Genomic DNA, 26460 nt, shown 5'->3' with positions numbered 1-26460 from the left:
CAGGTGGACTGGGGACAGCAAGGATTCATCATGCCAGGTAGTCCTGAGGCATGGTCCTAGGGCTCAGGTCCTCCGAGAGAGAGAAAGAAAGAGAGAAAGAGAGAGCATAGTTAGATTCACACAGGACACTGGATAAGACAGGAGAAGTACTCCAGATATAATAAACTGACCCTAGCCCCCCGCCACATAAACTACTGCAGCATAAATACTGGAGGCTGAGACAGGAGGGGTCAGGAGACACTGTGGCCCCATCTGATGATACCCCCAGACAGGGCCAAACAGGAAGGATATAACCCCACCCACTTTGCCAAAGCACAGCCCCCACACCACTAGAGTGCTATCATCAACCACCAACTTACCATCCTGAGACAAGGCCAAGTATAGCCCACAAAAATCTCCGCCACGGCACAACCCAAGGGGGGCGCCAACACAGACAGCAAGATCACATCAGTGACTCAACCCACTCAAGTGACGCACCCCTTCTAGGGATGGCATGAAAGAGCACCAGTAAGCCAGTGACTCAGCCCCTGTAATAGGGTTAGAGGCAGAGAATCCCAGTGGAAAGAGGGGAACCGGCCAGGCAGAGACAGCAAGGGCGGTTCGTTGCTCCAGAGCCTTTCCGTTCACCTTCACACTCCTGTGCCAGACTACACTCAATCATATGACCCACTGAAGAGATGAGTCTTCAGTAAAGACTTAAAGGTTGAGACCGAGTCTGCGTCTCTCACATGGGTAGGCAGACCATTCCATAAAAATTTAGCTCTATAGGAGAAAGTCCTGCCTCCAGCTGTTTGCTTAAAAATTCTAGGTACAATTAGGAGGCCTGCGTCTTGTGACCGTAGCGTACGTGTAGGTATGTACGGCAGGACCAAATCAGAGAGATAGGTAGGAGCAAGCCCATGTAATGCTTTGTAGGTTAGCAGTAAAACCTTGAAATCAGCCCTTGCTTTGACAGGAAGCCAGTGTAGGGAGGCTAGCACTGGAGTAATATGATCACATTTTTTGGTTCTAGTCAGGATTCTAGCAGCCGTATTTAGCACTAACTGAAGTTTATTTAGTGCTTTATCCGGGTAGCTGGAAAGTAGAGCATTGCAGTAATCTAACCTAGAAGATTCATTTTTCTGCATCATTTTTGGACAGAAAATTTCAGATTTTTGCAATGTTACGTTGATGGAAAAAAGCTGTCCTTGAAACAGTCTTGATGTGTTCGTCAAAAGAGAGATCAGGGTCCAGAGTAACGCAGAGGTCCTTCACAGTTTTATTTGAGACGACTGTACAGACATTAAGATTAATTGTCTGATTCAACAGAAGATCTCTTTGTTTCTTGGGACCTAGAACAAGCATCTCTGTTTTGTCCGAGTTTAAAAGTAGAAAGTTTGCAGCTATCCACTTCATTATGTCTGAAACACATGCTTCTAGTGAGGGCAATTTTGGGGCTTCACCATGTTTCATTGAAATGTACAGCTGTGTGTCATCTGCATAGCAGTGAAAGTTAACATTATGTTTTCATGACATCCCCAAGAGGTAAAATATATAGTGAAAACAACAGTGGTCCTAAAACGGAACCTTGAGGAACACCGAAATTTACAGTTGATTTGTCAGAAGGCAAACCGTTCACAGAGACAAACTGATATCTTTCCGACAGGTAAGATCTAAACCAGGCCAGAACTTGTCCTTGTAGACCAATTTGGGTTTCCAATCTCTCCAAAAGAATGTGGTGATCGATGGTATCAAAAGCAGCACTAAGGTCTAGGCGCACAAGGACAGATGCAGAGCCTCGGTCTGATGCCATTAAAAGGTCATTTACCACCTTCACAAGTGCAGAGAGAGAGAGCTGTTTATTATGTTCAACATAGGAGGGCCAAGCACAGGAAGCAGCTCTTTCAGTAGTTTAGTTGGAATAGGGTCCAGTATGCAGCTTGAAGGTTTAGAGGCCATGATTATTTTCATCATTGTGTCAAGAGATATAGTACTAAAACACTTGAGTGTTTCTGTTGATCCTAGGTCCTGGCAGAGTTGTGCAGACTCAGGACAACTGAGCTTTGAAGGAATACGCAGATTTAAAGAGGAGTCCGTAATTTGCTTTCTAATAATCATGATATTTTCCTCAAAGAAGTTCATGAATTTATTACTGCTGAAGTGAAAGCCATCCTCACTTGGGGAATGCTGCTTTTTAGTTAGCTTTGCGAAAGTATAAAAAATACATTTGGGATTGTTCTTATTTTCCTCAATTAAGTTGGAAAAATAGGATGATCGAGCAGCATTAAGGGCTCTTCGGTACTGCACGGTACTGTCTTTCCAAGCTAGTCGTAAGACTTCCAGTTTGGTGTGGCGCCATTTCCGTTCCAATTTTCTGGAAGCTTGCTTCAGAGCTCGGGTATTTTCTGTATACCAGGGAGCTAGTTTCTTATGAGAAATGTTTTTAGTTTTTAGGGGTGCAACTGTATCTAGGGTATTGCGCAAGGTTTAATTGAGTTCCTCAGTTAGGTGGTTAACTGATTTTTAGTTATAAATCACAACAGAGAGAGAGAGAGAGAGGGAGAATAGAGCATAGCTAGTGATGACAGCTTCCTGTTGGTGTGAAGGGGAGAGGGCGGGAACCAATGGCTGTGCAGTAGCCTCAGAACACTGAACTGGAATCCCAAATGGCACCCTTTCCCTATATCGTGCACTACTATGTGCACTGGTCAAAAGTAGAGCACTATGTAGAGAATAGGGTGCCATTTGGGACAACTAAGAACTGTTATTTTCACATCACCACCCAGCAGGGAATCTGCTACACCGAACTGCCTTACTTTCCTCTGTCTTACCACACTATCAGCCTGGATGGGAAATGACCAGAACCTGGAGGATAATGACGCCTCACAGCCAGAGATGTATCTGCCAAATTTGTGACAACCGTTTATAAATATTCATACCAGTAATTTCAACAATTTCTTTCACAAAGCCCATAAAACTGGGAAAATGTAGTAATCACACAAGATTATTTGCTTAAATATCCACATTATTTCCTAAAAATCCACATAGTGACATTGAATCACATACCGTCTCTTAAATTACTATCTAGTTTTCAGTACTTGCTATACAAACCTGTCAGTACAGTGTTGTATTATAAATCAGACAGTCTATTTGTTAATATCCACCTACTTACCAAAGGCCCTATCATTAATGAATGATGACAACTCACACCCACTGGTTTACCCCAACCGCCCCCTCCTATCTGAGCCTCTGCCTCTACACAACACCCAAGCCCCAAGTGGCTTATTGAAATTCCAAAACTAAAACACACACTCGCACACAGTCTCCTGAGTTTGCCGCACATCGTTACACGAGCACAACCCGGCCCTCCCTCCTGCGACAGAGAGGAGCGAAGCTCTGGCATGGATACGGAGCCAGGCTCACACAGGGGAATGGACCCAGGGCCGGAAAAACTTGACAAGGAATGGCTAGGAGTACCACCTGTGTGGAACGCTTCTGTAACATTTTACTGCTCAGTGACAAGAGGAGGATCAGCAGTGGAGAGAGAGAGGAGACAAGAGGAGAGAGAGAGGAGACAAGATGAGGATCAGCTGTGGAGAGAGAGAGGAGACAATAGGAGAGAGAGAGGAGACAAGAGGAGAGAGAGGAGACAAGAGGAGGATCAGCTGTGGAGAGAGAGAGGAGACAAGAGGAGAGAGAGAGGAGACAAGAGGAGGATCAGCTGTGGAGAGAGAGAGGAGACAAGAGGAGAGAGAGAGGAGACAAGAGGAGAGAGAGAGGAGACAAGAGGAGAGAGAGAGGAGACAAGAGGAGGATCAGCTGTGGAGAGAGAGAGGAGACAAGAGGAGAGAGAGAGGAGACAAGAGGAGAGAGAGAGGAGACAAGAGGAGGATCAGCTGTGGAGAGAGAGAGGAGACAATAGGAGAGAGAGAGGAGACAAGAGGAGGATCAGCTGTGGAGAGAGAGAGGAGACAAGAGGAGGATCAGCTGTGGAGAGAGAGAGGAGACAAGAGGAGAGAGAGAGGAGACAAGAGGAGGATCAGCTGTGGAGAGAGAGAGGAGACAAGAGGAGGATCAGCTGTGGAGAGAGAGAGGAGACAAGAGGAGGATCAGCTGTGGAGAGAGAGAGGAGACAAGAGGAGAGAGAGAGGAGACAAGAGGAGGATCAGCTGTGGAGAGAGAGAGAAGACAAGAGGAGGATCAGCTGTGGAGAGAGAGAGGAGACAAGAGGAGGATCAGCTGTGGAGAGAGAGGAGACAAGAGGAGGATCAGCTGTGGAGAGAGAGAGGAGACAAGAGGAGGATCAGCTGTGGAGAGAGAGAGAAGACAAGAGGAGGATCAGCTGTGGAGAGAGAGAGGAGACAAGAGGAGGATCAGCTGTGGAGAGAGAGAGAGGAGACAAGAGGAGGATCAGCTGTGGAGAGAAAGGAGAAAAGAGGAGGATCAGCTGTGGAGAGAGAGAGGAGACAAGAGAAGAGAGAGAGGAGACAAGAGGAGGATCAGCTGTGGAGAGAGAGAGGAGACAAGAGGAGAGAGAGAGGAGACAAGAGGAGGCTCAGCTGTGGAGAGAGAGAGGAGACAAGAGGAGAGAGAGAGGAGACAAGAGGAGGATCAGCTGTGGAGAGAGAGAGAAGACAAGAGGAGGATCAGCTGTGGAGAGAGAGAGGAGACAAGAGGAGGATCAGCTGTGGAGAGAGAGAGGAGACAAGAGGAGGATCAGCTGTGGAGAGAGAGAGGAGACAAGAGGAGGATCAGCTGTGGAGAGAGAGAGGAGACAAGAGGAGGATCAGCTGTGGAGAGAGAGAGGAGACAAGAGTAGGATCCGCTGTGGAGAGAGAGGAGACAAGAGGAGGATCAGCTGTGGAGAGAGAGAGGAGACAAGAGGAGGATCAGCTGTGGAGAGAGAGAGGAGACAAGAGGAGGAGCAGCTGTGGAGAGAGAGAGGAGACAAGAGGAGGATCAGCTGTGCAGGGCGATCTCTGCCTCTAACCCTCTCTCTTGCTCTCTCTAGTCCTCTCTCTCTCCCTAATCCTCTCTCTTTATCCTCCTCTAACCCTCTCGCTCTCTCCTACTCTAACCCTCTCTTTCTCCTCCTCTAACCCTCTCTCTTTCTCCTCCTCTAACCCTCTCTCTTCTCCTACTCTAACCCTCTCTCTTTCTCCTCTTCTAACCCTCTCTCTTTCTCCTCCTCTAACCCTCTCTCTTCTCCTACTCTAACCCTCTCTTTCTCCTCCTTTAACCCTCTCTCTTTCTCCTACTCTAACCCTCTCTCTTTCTCCTCCACTAACCCTCTCTCTTTCTCCTCCTCTAACCCTCTCTCTCTCTCCTACTCTAACCCTCTCTTTCTCCTCCTCTAACCCTCTCTCTTTCTCCTCCTCTAACCCTCTCTTTCTCCTCCTCTAGCCCTCTCTCTTTCTCCTCCTCTAACCCTCTCTCTTTCTCCTCCTCTAACCCTCTCTCTTTCTCCTCCTCTAACCCTCTCTTTTTCTCCTCCTCTAACCCTCTCTCTTTCTCCTCCTCTAACCCTCTCTTTCTCCTCCTCTAACCCTCTCTCTATCTCCTCCTCTAACCCTGGAGGAGATTATAACAGAACATTGCCAAGATGTTCAAATGTTCATAAATGACCAGCATGGTCGAATAATAATAATTATTATTATTATTTATTAAGGCAGAACAGTTGAAACTGGAGCAGCAGCACGGCCAGGTGGACTGGGGACAGACAGGAGTCATCATGTCAGGTAGTCCTGGGGCATGGTCCTAGGGCTCAGGTCCTCCGAGAGAGAGAAAGAGAGAAAGAGAGAATTAGAGAAAGCACACTTAAATTCACACAGGACACCGAATAGGACAGGAGAAGTACTCCAGATATAACAAACTGACCCTAGCCCCCCGCCACATAAACTACTGCAGCATAAATACTGGAGGCTGAGACAGGAGGGGTCAGGAGACACTGTGGCCCCATCCGAGGACATCCCCGGACAGGGCCAAACAGGAAGGATATAACCCCACCCACTTTGCCAAAGCACAGCCCCCACACCACTAGAGGGATATCTTCAACCACCAACTTACCATCCTGAGACAAGGCTGAGTATAGCCCACAAAGATCTCCGCCATGGCACAACCCAAGGGGGGGGGGGGGGGGGCGCCAACCCAGACAGGATGACCACATCAGTGAATCAACCCACTCAGGTGACGCACCCCTTCCAGGGACGGCATGAGAGAGCCCCAGTAAGCCAGTGACTCAGCCCCTGTAATAGGGTTAGAGGCAGAGAATCCCAGTGGAAAGAGGGGAACCGGCCAGGCAGAGACAGCAAGGGCGGTTCGTTGCTCCAGAGCCTTTCCGTTCACCTTCCCACTCCTGGGCCAGACTACACTCAATCATAGGACCTACTGAAGAGATGAGTCTTCAGTAAAGACTTAAAGGTTGAGACCGAGTCTGCGTCTCTCACATGGGTAGGCAGACCGTTCCATAAAAATGGAGCTCTATAGGAGAAAGCCCTGCCTCCAGCTGTTTGCTTAGAAATTCTAGGGACAATTAGGAGGCCTGCGTCTTGTGACCGTAGCGTACGTGTAGGTATGTACGGCAGGACCAAATCAGAGAGATAGGTAGGAGCAAGCCCATGTAATGCTTTGTAGGTTAGCAGTAAAACTTCCCTGCTCCAATAGACTATTACAGCCTTAATTTCGAGTCTCACATTGGGATTTTAATAGATCAAAACAAGACAATATTCTAACTCCTCAGGTTAGTTGTTATGTACACTTATTTTGGTGAAGAAGAGGATTGACGTTGCGGATTCTGTTGTTGCCACAAGTGTTCTATTTGAAATACACTCAGCTTTGAACTTTTCATTTTGTCTGTCGCAGTCAGGAAGTAAATTACAATGGGAGAGAGAAGGATTCACAATGGAAGGTGAACGGTTTACTTCAGAGTAATAGGGAAGGAGAAATGATATTTAACACCAGTGTAGGGACAGAGAAGTTATTACATAGTGGTTATTTGATTTGCTGTGAGTGGACCTCTCAGTTTTGAAAAAGGTACCCCTTCATAAAAGAACTTCAAACATATCATTGAAGTTCAGTAAGCTCGTACCCTATAATCAGCTGGCTCCAGTTCATTACAGAGAATCTATCTAGACAGATAGACATAGATAGATATCTAGACAGTGACATTCCACCCACTCCTCCATGGAGCTCTTCTGAGCTCAACTTATTTACCAGTCTCTCCTTTTGATTGCAATCTATTAAGAATTACCTGCCTCTCAGCTCAGTCAGAATAATTACTTTGCTCTGCAGTCTGTATTGGAAATCGATAGCTACCTGGGTTCAATCAAGCCCAGGTGATAGTCCTCTTTAACCCAGAGACGCCAAAGGAGATTTCTATTGAAGGTGACGCCGATTGTCCCTCGGACTCAATCCAGCCCCCTGTCGTGAGACGGAGAGGGAGCGATCCGCCCGGCAGAAATGATTCCTCCACTTGAGTCGCTCCTCAGATCGATGGGAATCGTGTTGTGATTCTCCCGACTCCTCCCTAATTGCTACAGCAGGTGAATGAGGGAGACATTGATTCTGCATGTCTGCCTGGTGTGTTAAGACATCAACATCCCTGCTGTGGCTACTCCATTACCATGGCGTTTGAACACACAATAACTCATGTTAGCTCATCATGACTGAGAAGTGCATGATATTGTAAGGTAAGACAAGGCAAGACTAGTTATCCATACAGTAAACGATGAACTTGGTATATTTTGTGTTGTAATCTACTCCTCTGGGATGGCACATAATAAAGTCCTACGTCCCAAATGGTATCCTGTCCCCTGTGTAGTTCACTATAGTTCACTACTTTTGACCAGAGCCCTGTAGGCTTTTGACCAGAGCCCTGTAGGCTTTTGACCAGAGCCCTGTAGGCTTTTGACCAGAGCCCTGTAGGCTTTTGACCAGAGCCCTGTAGGCTTTTGACCAGAGCCCTGTAGGCTTTTGACCAGAGCCCTGTAGGCTTTTGACCAGAGCCCTGTAGGCTTTTGACCAGAGCCCTGAATGCAAAACATAGGGAATAGGTTGCCATTTGGGACGCAACAATTGAAGTTCCTTGATTGACACAAGTTGTACTTGAGAAAAAGTCATTGTAAGGCAACGTGCAGCTGGACTCCAGATCCTAAACAAACTGGACAGGAGTATAGTCCCCTGAATTAAAAACAGATATATTTATAGACTGGTAAATCAATCCAACTCAACATCACAGTGAAGTAGAACAGCTAACAAGACAGCACTCAGCATGAGAGGAGAGGAGAGGGAGAGGGAGAAGGAGAGGGAGAGGGAGAGAGGGAGAGGGAGAAGGAGAGGGAGAGGGAGAGGGAGAGAGGGAGAGGGAGAGAAGGAGAGAGGGAGAGGGAGAGAAGGAGAGGGAGAGAAAGAGAGGGAGAAGAAGAGGGAGAGAGGGAGAGAAGGAGAGAAGGAGAGGGAGAGGGAGAGAGGGAGAGAGGGAGAGAGGGAGAAGGAGAGGGAGAGGGAGAGGGAGAGAGGGAGAGAGAGAGGGAGAGAGGGAGAGAGGGAGAGAGGGAGAGAGGGAGAAGGAGAGGGAGAGGGAGAGAGGGAGAAGGAGAGGGAGAGGGAGAGAGGGAGAAGGAGAGGGAGAGGGAGAGAGGGAGAAGGAGAGGGAGAGGGAGAGAGGGAGAAGGAGAGGGAGAGGGAGAAGGAAAAGGAGAGGGAGAAGGAAAAGGAGGAGAGCAGCAACTTAGGTATCTAACCCAAGGTGGCCTTCCAGGTAAATGTTCACAGAGGATATTCTAATGCCTCTCCACAGCTTTGTAGTTTCAGGATCAGATTGGGTTTCTTTCTCACCGCGAGGGAAGGGGATTAAGCTGTCAGCATCACAACAACAAGCAATTACTAACAGCCTTTCAAAAGTGAATTCTGGCACTGATGACAACTCTCTGTGCCGTAGCAGTCATTGGTGGTGACAGTTCACACAAAGAAGCGCGCATGCACCACACCTGAAGTCAAGCGTGAGGGTCTCGCCTGTAAACACAATGCCATCCGTCTTCACACAGACCTCTGGGAATACTTGGCATTTAAAAAGTGGCTGTGTTTATCAGGACAGGTTAATGTGCCCGCTTTTCTTTCTTAAATACTACATGTTATTATGGAGCCTGTCTGGATGCAATTAAAATGCAGCAGTGGCAGAGGAGCAGTAATCAACTGCCTCATGAATGTGGCTGATGTGTTTACGTGTTCTCGTCAAGGTGAAGGGAAGAACTAGTCTGAAAATAAAGTAGCCTGGACTACAGACTTATTTTTCTTTTAAACAATTGAGGTTGATGCATTTTTGAATGTGTTTGATTTTAGTGCCGGCAGCTCGTTGAAAGGAGAAAGCATTATTGCTTTACCTTACTGAACTCTGGCCATGGCAAATTCATTTCATTTGACAAAAGCTTCACATCAGTGGTGAAGGAATGGGGAGGCATGCAGTCGACTTAAATAGTTGTTTTTCCCCAGTTCCCGGTGCCATAGTCTACTAGTGGACCGTCTGAGGGAAAATAACAAGACAAATACCTCTCTTAAAGGCCAAGTGCAGTCAGTTTTTCCTGTGTTTTATATCATTGTGTACAACAGATGATACTAACACCGTAAAAGAGTGATAAAATGTGATCAGTGTTATTTCCTGATAGTTGCTGGTTGAAAATACAATCTACACAGGACCTTCTAATCAGCAGGCTTGCATGGGCGGGAGTTTTGGCTATCCATGGTGACATCACAATGCAGTAAATTGGTTAATAGACCAATAACAAAGGAAGTTTTAAACTAGTTTTCACTCAGATCACTCACAACAGTTCTAGCAAAATTCTAGCTTGAGAAATAGTTTTTTGCTACAAAGACATTTTTGCCCATTTTAATGGAAATCTATTACAATAAGGTACTTAATTGTTACCCAGAATGAATTTGATATTGGTATATAAATGGCTGCATTGGCCCTTTAACAATTGTGATCACCATGGACTTTGCAGCGAAATGTTAAATCCAAAATCTTTCTCCAACTTAAGTATTTTCATTCTTACCAAAAACAGATCACAAAGGACTAGCCTAAAAAGCAAACATTTCTCACGTAAAATAAAGCGACAGAAACATTGTCAGTGAAATCAATAGAGGAATGTCATTGACGCCTGCGGGCACAATGACATCACCAGGCCCAGATTTATGTTAACACCAGAAGTCCTTCCCCCGTGGTAGAGGTTCGCTCTTCATGGCTCAGGTTCTGAATGGATGATAAATCCTATTGAGGGGCAGCTGAGCTGGCTCCTGCTATTGTGGCCTTTGTCAAAAACCATTACACAGAACTGCAAACAGGTTTTCTATGTGGTGTTACGGTCAGTATCAAATAACCAGCATAGTATAATGCCAGATGAAAACTTTTAGAAACAAAGGATTGGATTTAGCCTCTTTATTGTGGCGTCCAGTGCTTTCCTCGAACATTTAAAGGGAAAATAAGAATGGGAAAATGGGCAAATCAAAACAACAAATGACACACTGTATTTGTTCCAGCCAAAATTGGGATGAAATGCAATGTCAAAGCTCCAGCCTGTAGCCTTTTTTTTATTCAGAATCATTTGGAGGGAAAAAAATCTATATGTTTCTTCAAAGAAGTCAAATATAGAAATTGAGCCCATCAAAAACTAGTCTGGGAACTCGATTGATTCTAATCAGCGTTCACTTTACAAAGCGAGGGCGAGAGGTCAATAAAGAGTTTCATCTCAAATATGCTATGTAAATATTTTGTAGGCCAACCGGTCAATAACATCGTTATGAGATCTCAGAGAGAGAGAGAGAGAGAGAGAGAGAGAGAGAGAGAGAGAGAGAGAGAGAGAGAGAGAGAGAGAGAGAGAGAGAGAGAGAGAGAGAGAGAGAGAGAGAGAGAGAGAGAGAGAGAGAGAGAGAGAGAGAGAGAGAGAGGCAATCCTTACCAACCTTTTCACTTGACATTTATGTCTGTTAGAAACTGGAAATTGCAGTCAGGCTCCTGGCAGATTCACTCAATCTATGGTAATGATTTGGACCGATAGGTTGAATTACAATGTGCAGCAAGAATTAGTTCTCAAATGACACTCATATTTTATTCACATAATGATGGCCAATTCCTTACCAGATTATATGATTCCTGTGTCCCAGGCAAACACATCATCCACATCAAAAACACCAGGCTAAGAAAACCCACCATGCTCTGCCAACTGTTACACTATTTCATAACTACATGACCTTTATTCTACCATAAAGGTCACAATTATGTCTATTATCATCAGGAACCACTCCAAACAGGCTAGTTTACAGCCAGTTTGGGTCCCACCCTGAATAGATATGAAAAGTCCTATGTAAGAGAACAAGTCACATCATCAACACGTGTACACTATACACATCTGCTCTGAAATTAAAGCTATTCAACCTTTTCAACCTTTTCAAGTGGGTACTTTTCAGAACAACATTTACTGCGCATAGATAACAAATGAGAAGCACTGACCTTTTCAAAAGGGTCAAAAAAGAAGAGCCTGTCCATTAAATGAGTCTCTCTTTCAGACTCATGGCTGGGTCAGGAAGAGAAGAGTGCCCTCCGGCCTCAACGTGTGTGTGTGTGTGTGTGCATGCACAACCGTGTGTTTGTGTGTGTTCGTGTGTGTTCGTCTGTGGAGATCCATCATTCGACCCGCTCTGCTCCGCCTCAGTCCTGTGTATCTGATGTGTGTTATCTGTCCTGGGCAGATCCTGCAGCTCCATCAGGCTGTGTGATGGAGCAGGACAAGCCATTAGTCATAAAACACTGAGGCAGCCCATTATCCACACTTTGATCCACAGCACACTGCCTGTAAATACACACTGGCCTGTCAGACTGACACCTGGCCAGAGGAAAGGAGGAGAGACGACAGCCAGAGCACAGAGCAAGGTTATGTCCCAAATGACACCCCATTCCCTACATAATGCACAATGGTAGTGGGCTATTTGGGAATAGGGTGCATTTGGGACACAGCCTAGGTTTCTGGATGGACTCTACCATGCTCTGGTACGTTAACCACTTCCGCGGTTCCCCCTTCACGCCACTATAACTGACTGCATTGATGGAGGCAGATTTGGGCATGAATTTGTCTCGGGGGACAGGGAGGAGATTGTATGTATTGGCCCATTAGACGTTGATAATGAGAGATCCAGTTGGTAACTGCATCTAGAGGACTCATCTTTATCCTATACTCTCATGTTACACACACGCACATGTGCACACACACACACACACACACAAGAAAGAAAGAGAGAATTAGAGAGAGCATTCTTAAATTCACACAGGACACCAGATAACAGACTGACCCTAGCCCCCCGACACATAAACTACTGCAGCATAAATACTGGAGGCTGAGACAGGGGGTGTTAGGATACACTGTGGCTCCATCTGATGATACCCCCGGACAGAGCCAAACAGGCAGGATATAACCCCACCCACTTTGCCAAAGCACAGCCTCCACACCACTAGAGGGATATCTTCAACCACCAATTTACCATCCTGAGGCAGTTAACCCACTGTTCCTAGGCCGTCATTGAAATAAGAATTTGTTCTTAACTGACTTGCCTAGTTAAATAAAGGTAATTATTTTTATTATCTGATATTATACACAATGTTCTAAATTTAACCATTGCACTGTGCACAGAGACCCAGAATCTTGATGTCTCTACAATCCCACCTGGCAATAACACAAGAGATGTTTCTACAATCTAACCTTGTAATAACACAAGAGATGTCTCTACAATCTAACCTTCGTAATAACACAAGAGACGTTTCTACAATTTAACCTTGTAATAACACAAGAGATGTCTCTACAATCTAACCTTGCAATAACACAAGAGATGTCTCTACAATCTAACCTTCGTAATAACACAAGAGATGTCTCTACAATCTAACCTTCGTAATAACACAAGAGACGTTTCTACAATCTAACCTTATAATAACACAAGAGATGTCTCTACAATCTAACCTTCGTAATAACACAAGAGATGTCTCTACAATCTAACCTTGCAATAACACAAGAGATGTCTCTACAATCTAACCTTCGTAATAACACAAGAGATGTCTCTACAATCTAACCGTTAAATATCACAAGACATGTCTCTACAATCTAGCCTTGTAATAACACAAGAGATGCCTTTACAATCTAACCTTCGTAATAACACAAGAGATGTCTCTACAATCTAACCTTGTAATAACACAAGAGATGCCTCTACAATCTAACCTTGCAATAACACAAGAGATGCCTCTACAATCTAACCGTGTAATAACACAAGAGATGCCTCTACAATCTAACCTTGCAATAACACAAGAGTTGTTCAATGTTTTTCCTCCAAACAAACAGCAATAAAAATGCTTTATGGGTCAACTTCATTATAATAATCATAAAACTGTCTCTCACCTAAATGGATGTCTACTCCCCGATGCCCAGGGGAGTCCCTGCCTGCCTCTCTCTGAAACAAACAAACAAACACATTAACAACCCAGCTTCTCCTTGTGAATTTTGGTCCACTACAGATGTATGCAATATATCCCACTAAATAGAACCACCATAAGGGTTTATGTGATTGGGTTGTGCTGAAAAGGACAAGAAGATATTAAATAGCATACGCTGACATTCTGCACTAAACACTTGATTTCCAGATAGGGATGATTGTTTATCCTCAATAACAGTTACAGTTATTGTAAATGAAATGGGATGGAATCACACCCCACACGTTCGCTTCTAGTGAAACAACAATCAATACAAAATACAATTCCAATGGACCTACAAGGTAAATGTATTTGCTGTGTAAGCTACAGTGGTATATTATATTCTCTCCTTCTGACGCCTTTCCATAAAATGGACGCCTGGCTAGCAAGAGACAGTGAGTTTTCTGTGAGTCTGTCAGTCTCAGGTGGTGATTTGTAGCCATCAGTCCTGCTGACAGAAGACATACAGCAGGGGTCCCCAACTGTCAGCCCAAGGGACACATTTGGTTTTATATATAAATATTGTAATTTTCATTATTGGACATAAAAGACTAAAACACCAGGAAATCAGCTCCAAACAATTTTAATTTTGTAAATCTGTTCCCAAGTACTCCCACGCATAATAGATACGTGATCGTATACAAATGTAAGCAAGGTTTTAAATGATTATGTTTCTATACAAATATTACACGTGTTTGGGCTTCTTGCGGTCAATTTGCAGTCTACAAATGAATGGAGTTGATGATCGCTGGCCTACAGTATGAGGTAGAGATGACCTCGCCCTGCCAAACACATTTGACCACATCTTTACTGTGGCCTGCTGCTGACACATACAAACTGTTTTCTTGTTCTTCTCACTTTAATTGCTGTGTCTGTATACCAAGCAAGCAGAACTAGCAGGTACGTTACCATTATCCAGTGAGGAAATGTATCGTAAAACCACACATTCACAACCTTTTTAATTGATCACTTATTCTTAGTAATACATGTCCTGTGTTAGGTGTTAAAAGAGTCAAAAAGGGAATTGTTGCAATTTCAGTTTTATTTATTAAAATCTTTTTTTTTTTGGTGTTCAATTTTATTTTAATTTTATGTCTTGCAATTATTAGAAAACAATGATGGTTCAACCCTGGGCTTTATAATGAACTCTTTATGGACAGCCCACATTGGCTATATTTGGATCCAGTCTGCCTATATTCATTGTCTAACACGGAACATGGACTGTACCATCAAACAGAAGGAGGTGTGAATAAAAAGGCTATATACTGAAATATATTTGTTGTTGTTTTTATGATTTAAATTCAGGGGCCATTTCTCCGGCAGCTCCTCCAATTCATGGGATGCACTCGGTCTAGTTCTTATTCAGCCTGAGCTCCTCGTCTGAGCAGCGTATCGACTGAACCGACAGGAAAAGAGAGAGAGAGAGGGGAAGAGAAAGGAAATAGAGAGAGAGAGGGAGCGGGCTGCTGAAAAATTCATGCCTATGCCAGCTCACTCCATTCTCAGCTCAGCAGGGGCCTGGCTTTGATACTTCACACTCAGAGAAAAAATGCAAATGATTTTTCCTACATAACATGGAGAGAATATATCCCGTGAAAATGATCAAATCTCTGGCCAAACAATTAATAATATAGCTAGAATAGATTCCAATCTGGGGTGGTTCAGATTCTAGAACAATGTGTTTTATTTAAGGTTTGGACAACGTTGTTCCCACAGTCTATTTTTAAGATAAAGGTGCTAGATTTATGTTTCAATAAATTGTTGAAATTGAATATCTCAAGGTCAACAAAATCTGTAAAAATAGATGATTCCAACATTGTAACAGAAACTAAATGAATTCCCAATCTAAAAACTAAAACAATACATATCTTAATAACTGTAGTAATTATTTTGGTAAAAAATGGATCAAAATCAAAACGATCATCTACCACTGTGAGACCAGAGGCAGAGTCTGAGTCCAATACGCCAATCATTCATGAATTACAAGTAAGGAGAGGAAAGGTGGCTTGAGGAAATATTGGCTTTGACAGGTAGCACAGTAGGGGGCCCTGCGCTGCAGTAAGACTACAGATCTATTTTTTCACTCAGACGCTATTTCAAGAATGCTGATGAGATATTCTCCTATGTTTAGAGCTCAGTCCCTCACCAAAGGAAAAGGTTGATTCAACTCTTCAACTCCAACGGACAAAATGAGCAGCGACGTATAAACACGGGTTTCTGAATTGTTATTATTATAGTGTTGTGATATAAAACTGGGTCCATTCCATGGAGAAGTCAGATCTGTTCTTCTAGATGTGATGTCAGTGGATTAGGTTAGTGGTGGGAGGGGTGGAGTTTGGCTGGGGTGTGTGTGTGTGTGTGTGTGTGTGTGTGTGTGTGTGTGTGTGTGTGTGTGTGTGTGTGTGTGTGTGTGTGTTTGTGTGTGTGTGTGTGTGTGTGTGTGTGTGTGTGTGTGTGTGTGTGTGTGTGTGTGTGTGTGTGTGTGTGTGTGTGTGTGTGTGTGTGTGTAGAATGGTTGGTGGAGGTTGTGGAGGGTTCGTGGTTTGTGGCTGGTAGGGGTGGAGTATGGCATATGTGTGTTTGTATGTGTATGTGTGCATGGGCATATGTGCCTGTGTACGTGTGTACATGCATGCACTGGAGTGTGTGTGCGCATGTGTGTGTGTGTCTGTATAGGGGGGTTGTGGAGGCTGGGTTGGGGTGAGTTAGGGGAGCTCTGCTCGTAATAATGTCTTCTCCACAGCAGGATGCCCCAACGGCCAATTACAGCACAGCATCTGGGCTGGCCGACAAGTGACCGTCGTCGCAGGCGGAGAGGATCTGTGCTTTGTTCCGTGGCAGCGGGGCGGCATTTAGGGGAACAGATATGGATTCTGAATGCACAGCAGGATTGGGCAACGGAGAAGTGAAGGGGACGAGAGGTGATGCAGGAGGTGTCACCACACACTCATACACAACAGACACATTATAATATAGTACTGTACACATCCATACACAACAGACACATTATAATATAGTACTGTACACATCCATACACAACAGACACATTATAATATAGTACTGTACACATCCAGACACAACAGACACATTATAATATAGTACTGTACACATCCATACACAACAGACACATTATAATATAGTACTGTACACATCCATACACAACAGACACATTATAATATAGTACTGTACACGTCCATACACAACAGACACATTATAATATAGTACTGTACACATCCATACACAACAGACACATTATAATATAGTACTGTACACATCCATACACAACAGACACATTATAATATAGCACTGTACACATCCATACACAACAGACACATTATAATATAGTACTGTACACATCCATACACAACAGACACATTATAATACAGTACTGTACACATCCATACACAACAGACACATTATAATATGATACTGTACACATCCATACACAACAGACACATTATAATATAGTACTGTACACATCCATACACAACAGACAGACACATTATAATATAGTACTGTACACATCCATACACAACAGACACATTATAATATAGTACTGTACACATCCATACACAACAGACACATTATAATATAGTGCTGTACACATCCATACACAACAGACACATTATAATATAGTACTGTACACATCCATACACAACAGACACATTATAATATAGTACTGTACACATTCATACACAACAGACAGACACATTATAATATAGTACTGTACACATCCATACACAACAGACACATTATAATATAGTACTGTACACATCCATACACAACAGACACATTATAATATAGTACTGTACACATCCATACACAACAGACACATTATAATATAGTGCTGTACACATCCATACACAAAATACACATTATAATATAGTACTGTACACATCCATACACAACAGACACATTATAATATAGTACTGTACACATCCATACACAACAGACACATTATAATATAGTACTGTACACATTCATACACAACAGACACATTATAATATAGTACTGTACACATCCAGACACAACAGACACATTATAATATAGTACTGTACACATCCATACACAACAGACACATTATAATATAGTACTGTACACATCCAGACACAACAGACAGACACATTATAATATAGTACTGTACACATCCATACACAACAGACACATTATAATATAGTACTGTACACATCCATACACAACAGACACATTATAATATAGTACTGTACACATCCATACACAACAGACACATTATAATATAGTACTGTACACATCCATACACAACAGACACATTATAATATAGTACTGTACACATCCATACACAACAGACACATTATAATATAGCACTGTACACATCCATACACAACAGACACATTATAATATAGTACTGTACACATCCATACACAACAGACACATTATAATACAGTACTGTACACATCCATACACAACATACACATTATAATATGATACTGTACACATCCATACACAACAGACACATTATAATATAGTACTGTACACATCCATACACAACAGACAGACACATTATAATATAGTACTGTACACATCCATACACAACAGACACATTATAATATAGTACTGTACACATCCATACACAACAGACACATTATAATATAGTGCTGTACACATCCATACACAACAGACACATTATAATATAGTACTGTACACATCCATACACAACAGACACATTATAATATAGTACTGTACACATTCATACACAACAGACAGACACATTATAATATAGTACTGTACACATCCATACACAACAGACACATTATAATATAGTACTGTACACATCCATACACAACAGACACATTATAATATAGTACTGTACACATCCATACACAACAGACACATTATAATATAGTGCTGTACACATCCATACACAAAATACACATTATAATATAGTACTGTACACATCCATACACAACAGACACATTATAATATAGTACTGTACACATCCATACACAACAGACACATTATAATATAGTACTGTACACATTCATACACAACAGACACATTATAATATAGTACTGTACACATCCAGACACAACAGACACATTATAATATAGTACTGTACACATCCATACACAACAGACACATTATAATATAGTACTGTACACATCCAGACACAACAGACAGACACATTATAATATAGTACTGTACACATCCATACACAACAGACACATTATAATATAGTACTGTACACATCCATACACAACAGACACATTATAATATAGTACTGTACACATCCATACACAACAGACACATTATAATATAGTACTGTACACATCCATACACAACAGACACATTATAATATAGTACTGTACACATCCATACACAACAGACACATTATAATATAGTACTGTACACATCCATACACAACAGACACATTATAATATAGTACTGTACACATCCATACACAACAGACACATTATAATATAGTACTGTACACATCCATACACAACATACACATTATAATATAGTACTGTACACATCCATACACAACAGACACATTATAATATAGTACTGTACACATCCATACACAACATACACATTATAATATAGTACTGTACACATCCATACACAACAGACACATTATAATATAGTACTGTACACATCCATACACAACAGACACATTATAATATAGTACTGTACACATCCATACACAACATACACATTATAATATAGTACTGTACACATCCATACACAACATACACATTATAATATAGTACTGTACACATCCATACACAACAGACACATTATAATATAATGTCTCCAGCGGAGTCTCCAGCGACGGTTTCCAGTCCGGGGCCCGCAGAGAGGGTCCCCACACCAGAGACGCCACCAAAGCGGGGTGAGCCAGAGGTGGAGAGGGGTCTACGTCCCGCACCAGAGCCGCCATAGCGGATAGATGCCCACCCAGACCCTCCCCTATAGGTTCAGGTTTTGCGGCCGGAGTCCGCACCTTTGGGGGAGGGGGGGGGGGGGGGGGGGGGGGGGTTACTGTCATGCCCTGACTTTAGAGAGACGTTTTATTTCTCTATTTGGTTAGGTCAGGGTGTGATGTGGGGTGGGCATTCTATGTTCTATGTTTTGTATTTCTTTGTTTTGGCCGGGTTTGGTTGTCAATCAGGGACAGCTGTCTATCGTTGTCTCTGATTGGGAACCACACTTAGGCAGCCCTTTCCCACCTGTGACTACCTGGGGGTAGTTAACTTTGTTTGTGGCACTTAGTCCTGTTGAGCTTCACGCTCATTTTCTTGTTTTCTTGTTTTGTTGGCGACATTTATCTTGAATAAAAAGAAATGTACGCTCACAACGCTGCACCTTGGTCCAGTTCTTTCGACGGCAGTGATAAAATACATGTTTTTTCTGATATACCACGGCTGTCAGCCAATCGGCATTCAGGGCTCGAACCACCCAGTTTATAACTGGGTCTAACACAATCATACTGCTCAGTAAAAGTCTCCACAAACAATCCATCAGGCTAGAGTACAAGGAGTCCATAAAGCAGAGCTTCAACGGGACTCCTCTCTTTCTCTCACACCAATGCATGGAGTAGCTTGAGGACATGTATCTTCTCCATCTTCTCTATCTTTCTCTCACACCAAGGTATGGAGAAGCTTAAGAACATGTATCTTCTCCATCTTCTCTATCTTTCTCTCACACCAAGGTATGGAGAAGCTTAAGAACATGTATCTTCTCCATCTTCTCTATCTTTCTCTCACACCAAGGTATGGAGAAGCTTAAGAACATGTATCTTCTCCATCTTCTCTATCTTTCTCTCACACCAAGGTATGGAGAAGCTTAAGGACATGTATCTTCTCCATCTTCTCTATCTTTCTCTCACACCAAGGTATGGAGAAGCTTAAGGACATGTATCTTCTCCATCTTCTCTATCTTTCTCTCACACCAAGGTATGGAGAAGCTTAAGGACATGTATCTTCTCCATCTTCTCTATCTTTCTCTCACACCAAGGTATGGAGAAGCTTGAGGACATGTATCTTCGATGCCTTCTATATCTTCATTGCTTGCTGTTTGGGGTTTTAGGCTGGGTTTCTGTATAAGCACTTGTGACATTTGCTGATGTAAAAAGGGATTTATAAATATATTTGATTGATGCTATGTATCTAATCTTAGGGGCCAGTAAACCAAACTCTACATTAAACACTGCAATCTGTTTATAAAAGCTAATGAATTATGACTGCTGTTAAAAAGCTGTTTGACGATTTGGGTACACACACACACACACACTCCCCCCCCCCCCGTATTTGGGGCCAAATAATAATTTGCTGCAGCCCCACAATTTGCCTGCAAGCTCTTCATAGACTTGTTTACTCTTGGAGTAGTGAATGATAACACTGAGGTACAAGGTTGTGTAGGTGGCTATATGCCTGCCAGCTGACTAATTCAGGTAAGTTGAATTATCGGGGCGGCAGGGTAGCCTAGTGGTTAGAGCGTTGGACTAGTAACCGGAAGGTTGCAAGTTCAAACCCCCGAGCTGACAAGGTACAAAACTGTCGTTCTGCCCCTGTTCTTAGGCCGTCATTGAAAATAAGAATTTGTTCTTAACTGACTTGCCTGGTTAAATAAAGGTAAAACATTTTTTTACAAAAATATCACATTAAGTTAAAAGTAGAAACCCACGTATAAGATATTCATGTTATATTGTTTCCGACGCAGCATTTTAGAGTTTCTTGAGATCAGGTCAAGGTAGCTACAGTTGAAGTCGAAGTTTACATACACCTTAGCCAAATACATTTAAACTCAGTTTAATCCTAGAAATTCCCTGAAATTCCCTGTCACCAATTCATTTTAAGAATGTGAAATGTCAGAATAATAGTAGAGAGAATGATTTATTTCAGCTTTTATTTCTTTCATCACATTCCCAGTGGGTCAAAAGTTTACATACACTCAATTAGTATATGGTAGCATTGCCTTTAAATGGTTTAACTTGGGTCAAACGTTTCGGGTAGCCTTCCACAAGCTTCCCACAATAAGTTGGGTGAATTTTGGCCCATTCCTCCTGACAGACCTGGTGTAACTGAGTCAGGTTTGTAGGCCTCCTTGCTCACACATGCTTTTTCAGTTATGCCCACAAATATTCTAAAGGATTGTGGTCAGGGCTTTGTGATAGCCACTCCAATACCTTGACTTTGTTGTCCTTAAGCCATTTTGCCACAACTTTGGATGTATGCTTGGGGTCATTGTCCATTTGGAAGACCCATTTGCGACCCGGCTTTAGCTTCCTGACTGAAGTCTTGAGATGTTGCTTCAATATATCCACATAATTTTCCTTCCTCATGATGCAATCTACTTTGTTAAGTGCACCAGTCCCTCCTGCAGCAAAGCACCCCCACAACATGATGCTGCCACACCCATGCTTCATGGCTGGGATGGTGTTCTTCGGCTTGCAAGCCTCACCCTTTTTTCTCCAAACATAACGATGGTCATTATGGCCAAACAGTTCTATTTTTGTTTCATCAGACCAGAGGACATTTCTCCAAAAAGTATGATCTTTGTCCCCATGTGCAGTTGCAAACCGTAGTCTGTCTTTTTATGTCGGTTTTGGAGCAGTGACTTCTCCCTTGCTGAGCGGCCTTTCAGGTTATGTCGATATAGGACTTGTTTTACTGTGGGTATAGATACTTTTGTACCTGTTTCCTCCAGGATCGTCACAAGATCCTTCACTGTTGTTCTGGGATTGATTTGCACTATTCGCACCAAAGTGCGCTCATATCTAGGAGACAGAACGCGTCTACTTCCTGAGTGGTATGACGTGCTGCGTGGTCCCATGGTGTTTATACTTGTGTACTATTTTTTGTACTGATGAATGGGGTACCTTCAAGCGTTTGGAAATTGCTCCCAATGATGAACCAGACTTGTGGAGGTTTATAATTGTTTGGCTGATTTCTTTTGATTTTCCCATAATGTCAAGCGAGTTGACTCAAATGAGGTCAAATAGCCTATCAGAAGCTTCTAAAGCCATGACGTCATTTTCTGGATTTTTCCAAGCTGTTTACAGGCACAGTCAACTTAGTGTATGTAAACTTCTGACCCACTGGAATTGTGATACAGTGAATTATAAGTGAAATAATCTGTCTGTAAACAATTGATGGAAAAATGACTTGTTTCATGCACTTAGTAGATGTCCTAACCGATTTGCCAAAACGATAGTTTGTTATCAAGAAATTTGTGGAGTGGTTGAAAAATGAGTTTTAATGATTCCAATCTAAGTGTATGTAAACTTCCGACTTCAACTGTATATTCTTCTATAGTCTTTCATCCTATATTCGTCTGTTCCATACACTTGAAATTTACTGAAATTACTGTAAAATGTGTTCATATATTTTTTATTTTATACAGGGGTGAGAGGATTTGCCAGGTCTCTGAGAACGGTTTTGAACATCCAGTTTGGTCTGAAGACATTGAGTTAATTACTTCCCTTGGTGTTGGCTGCTTTTTCAGCCCTTCAATGCTTCTTCCTAATGGCTTACTCGTTCTGTTTGAGAACTGGACGTGGAGGAAGGAAGAGGAAATGAAAGTGATTCCAGATCCATCCTTTCTCTCCATCCTCCTCTCTTCTAAATCAGCTGCTCCAGAGACCATAAAATACCTGCTCGTGATAACAAATATAATTCTGCTAGTTTCATTTTCTTTTTCAATCATCCAGGCTGTATCACAACCGGCCTTGTTAAACAAAGGTTTTATAAAAAATTAAAAAATGCTCCAAAAACATAATTGTTCCACTCCAAAGACATGATTATAATTTACATGGTTGAGAAGTGCAAGATGTGCACGTACATGTACTCTGTGACACCCCTTCCCTCTGTTGTCGCAAATCACACATCATTAAAATGCAAGTTCATTGCCTTACATACAAGTATAGCCTTATACCAACACATGTAAAGTAAGATCTAATGTAAACAATGCACACATCATGAAACATATCATTGTTTAATTGTGGAGAAGGATAATACATATTTGATATATAGTTATATAGTGAGTGATGGATGTACTGAATAGCTAAACAATTATACTGTTAATAATTAATAGCCAATAATGATCAAAACTGAAGATCTAGGGAAACAGGGGTATTGTCTGTACTATAGTGTTGCTATTGTTTTAGTATGATTACATAAAACACTGTTATTTATCCTGGGCCTTGTACATTACATCTTCTAACTATAACCTATTCTACAATGCACCATGATAATGCAAGTTTAGCACGTAATCCAGGCATCATCAAGATGTCTCTTGCTGGACACATAGGAAATCAGGATAATGCTTTAATTTTTTTTTTTAAACCTTCAAGGTCCTCTGGAGCTTTGTGATTCTAACAAGGCTTTATAGTAATCATCTGAAATATAGAGACTTATAACTACAGCCAATGGAGGTTATACCTATTAATTATTGTGTTAAATCTAAAATGTATTCTCAGGCAGGATTAAGTATTGACTAATACAAAGCCTGTTTACTGCAGGTAATTACTATGATCATTCTATTGTAATCTCATTGAGATAAATGTGTCTCTGTTGAATTCACAGAATGAATCTCCATACTATGAGTTTATTTATCAGGCTGTTTTCCTGAAGCATCTCTTTACTCTACATCTATAAATCATAATACCTCTTAAAAGGTGAATTACTTGCGATATTGTAACTGCTTGTGTTAACTTAAATATATACCTCAAATGTGTAAGTAATTTAAGGGAAAGGGAGTAATATCAGTAATTTAAGGGAATGGGGTAATATCAGTAATTTAAGGGAATGGGGTAATATCAGTAATTTAAGGGAATGGGGTAATATCAGTCATTTAAGGGAATGGGGTAATATCAGTAATTTAAGGGAATGGGGTAATATCAGTAATTTAAGGGAATGGGGTAATATCAGTCATTTAAGGGAATGGGGTAATATCAGTAATTTAAGGGAATGGGGTAATATCAGTCATTTAAGGGAATGGGGTAATATCAGTAATTTAAGGGAAAGAGGGTAATATGCTTTGATGAAGCATTGGATTGCAGACAAATAAATAATTGATGGTCCATTATTTTTATTCACTACCACACTGACTGATAACAATACTCTTCCTGCTAATTGTCTAGAAACCACCATTACAAATCTTAAAATAGAAAATGTTTGCTCCTCAAATGAATCAGGGAATCTCATGTTGCTGTTTGTCTGAGGCCAGATAGATGGACTGTATGTTCCTATCCCACCTCTATGAAAAGATAGGCCTAATAATGGCAACGGAATTGTGTACAACAATAAAATGCATTATTAACGTTGTCACCTTTATTTAGTTAAGTGATAATGCCAGAGAAGCTGGTGTTTGGAGGATATATTGGCATGGGTGTTGTTGGGAAACCATGCCAATATATCCTCCAAACACCAGCTTCTCTGGCATTATCACTTTTATACAACAGGTTACCAACATATTCAAAATATGATTGACATATTTTCATTTTATTTTGATGAAATAATACTATTTTATCCTTCCACAAGATATAGATATAGTCCCATTCTTATGCCTTGCTTTCTAGCTAGCCAACTAGGGCTAATTTACAGTCACGTCAAACAGTTTAAGCTGTTTTTCTCATGACATTTATTTGGATACATCCATAACAATGAGTTAATAAGCCTCGATTTCACCTGCCATAGGAAATGTCAGGACCGTTTTTCAGAGGAGCTAGCCAACAACACAGCTAACACAATCACTTCAAACTGAAGCTGAAAAGACTGCAAACTAGCTGCACTTCGTTTCGTTTCACCTGCTTTCTATTGACATTTCTTTGTTTTATATCCATAAAATGATGCCAACTGATTCATGATTTCGACTGGATGACAAACGCTGCATGCCTGTCTGTCTCCTACCGACAAGTTCGTTACTATGGGACAGTTGCAGATCGAATTTGAATATTGAAACAATGTTGCAAATGTTGGAGAGACAGACCACAAGGTTTATACAAATCTCCGCTGTTGAAAACGAAATGTCTAGATGCTTTCTATAGTGGAGATCAAGTTTATAAAAGTTTATATTGGATATATCAAGTTTATAAATTGTCTGGCTGAGCTTGAGACAGTCAGATTGAAAATGTTTTTATTTTTTATTAAACCTTTCTATACTATTCTACTGTATCTTCGTCTATGCCGCTCTGACATTGCTCGTCCATATATTTATCTATTCTTAATTCCATTCCTTACTTAGATTTGTGTGTGTTGGATATATGTGAAATGGTTAGATATTGCTGCACTGTCAGAACTAGACACACAAGCATTTTTTATTTAACCTTTATTTAACTAGGCAAGTCAGTTAAAAAAAAATCTTATTTACATTGATTGCCTACATTTTAGCGTCATAGATTTAGCCGGTGGTAATTTGTGGAATAGACACCGGCTGGAATGCGTTTTTAACCAATCAGCATTCAGGATTAGACCCACCTGTTGTATAATTAAGTAATAAGGCACGAGGGGGTTTGGTATATAGCCAATATACCACGGCTAAGGTCTGTTCCCCGGTAGGCCATCATTGTAAATAAGAATTTGTTCTTAACTGACTTGCCTAGTTAAATAAAGGTACAACAAAATATATATATATATATGAAATTATGCACAACGCATCGCGGGGTGCCTGGACATTACATCGCCTATTTCGAGTATTGTTATGTTGGTTGTTAATGCACAAGTTGTAGTTAAGCCTCGAGCTGTTTTCACATTTTCCTTTGCCTTTCCCCATGATCTTTGTCTGTCTATATGCTGCCATCTGCTGGTTCAGATTAGACACTACCACAGAACACATTTATTACTGTCACACTGAGGACATGGTGATGAATATCGAGTTTCTAACTGGAGAGAGTAGTAACTAATCAATGATTGAAAACTACATCAACAACTGTCTGATTTAGTGAAGGTACATTAGGCCAGGACTATGGTCCTTATTGGACATGCCCCAGCGGGTCT

General features: G+C 41.8%; 1 protein-coding gene across 1 annotated transcript in view; it reads left to right on the top strand.

Annotated features, from left to right (window-relative positions):
* LOC118944052 (predicted GPI-anchored protein 58) overlaps nt 1-19359 on the top strand; it is a 37468-nt gene extending 18109 nt beyond the window's left edge. The window contains exon 5 of the mRNA XM_036961607.1: nt 19281-19359. Coding sequence (XP_036817502.1) covers nt 19281-19359 — 79 coding nt within the window. The remainder of the gene's footprint in view (nt 1-19280) is intronic.
* Nucleotides 19360-26460: the final 7101 nt, after the last annotated feature.

This window comes from Oncorhynchus mykiss, chromosome 2 (genome assembly GCF_013265735.2).
Source record: "Oncorhynchus mykiss isolate Arlee chromosome 2, USDA_OmykA_1.1, whole genome shotgun sequence".
Taxonomy (NCBI): domain Eukaryota; kingdom Metazoa; phylum Chordata; class Actinopteri; order Salmoniformes; family Salmonidae; genus Oncorhynchus; species Oncorhynchus mykiss.
The sequence above is the reverse complement of the archived record's forward strand: the minus strand, read 5'-3'. Positions and strand labels throughout refer to the sequence as shown.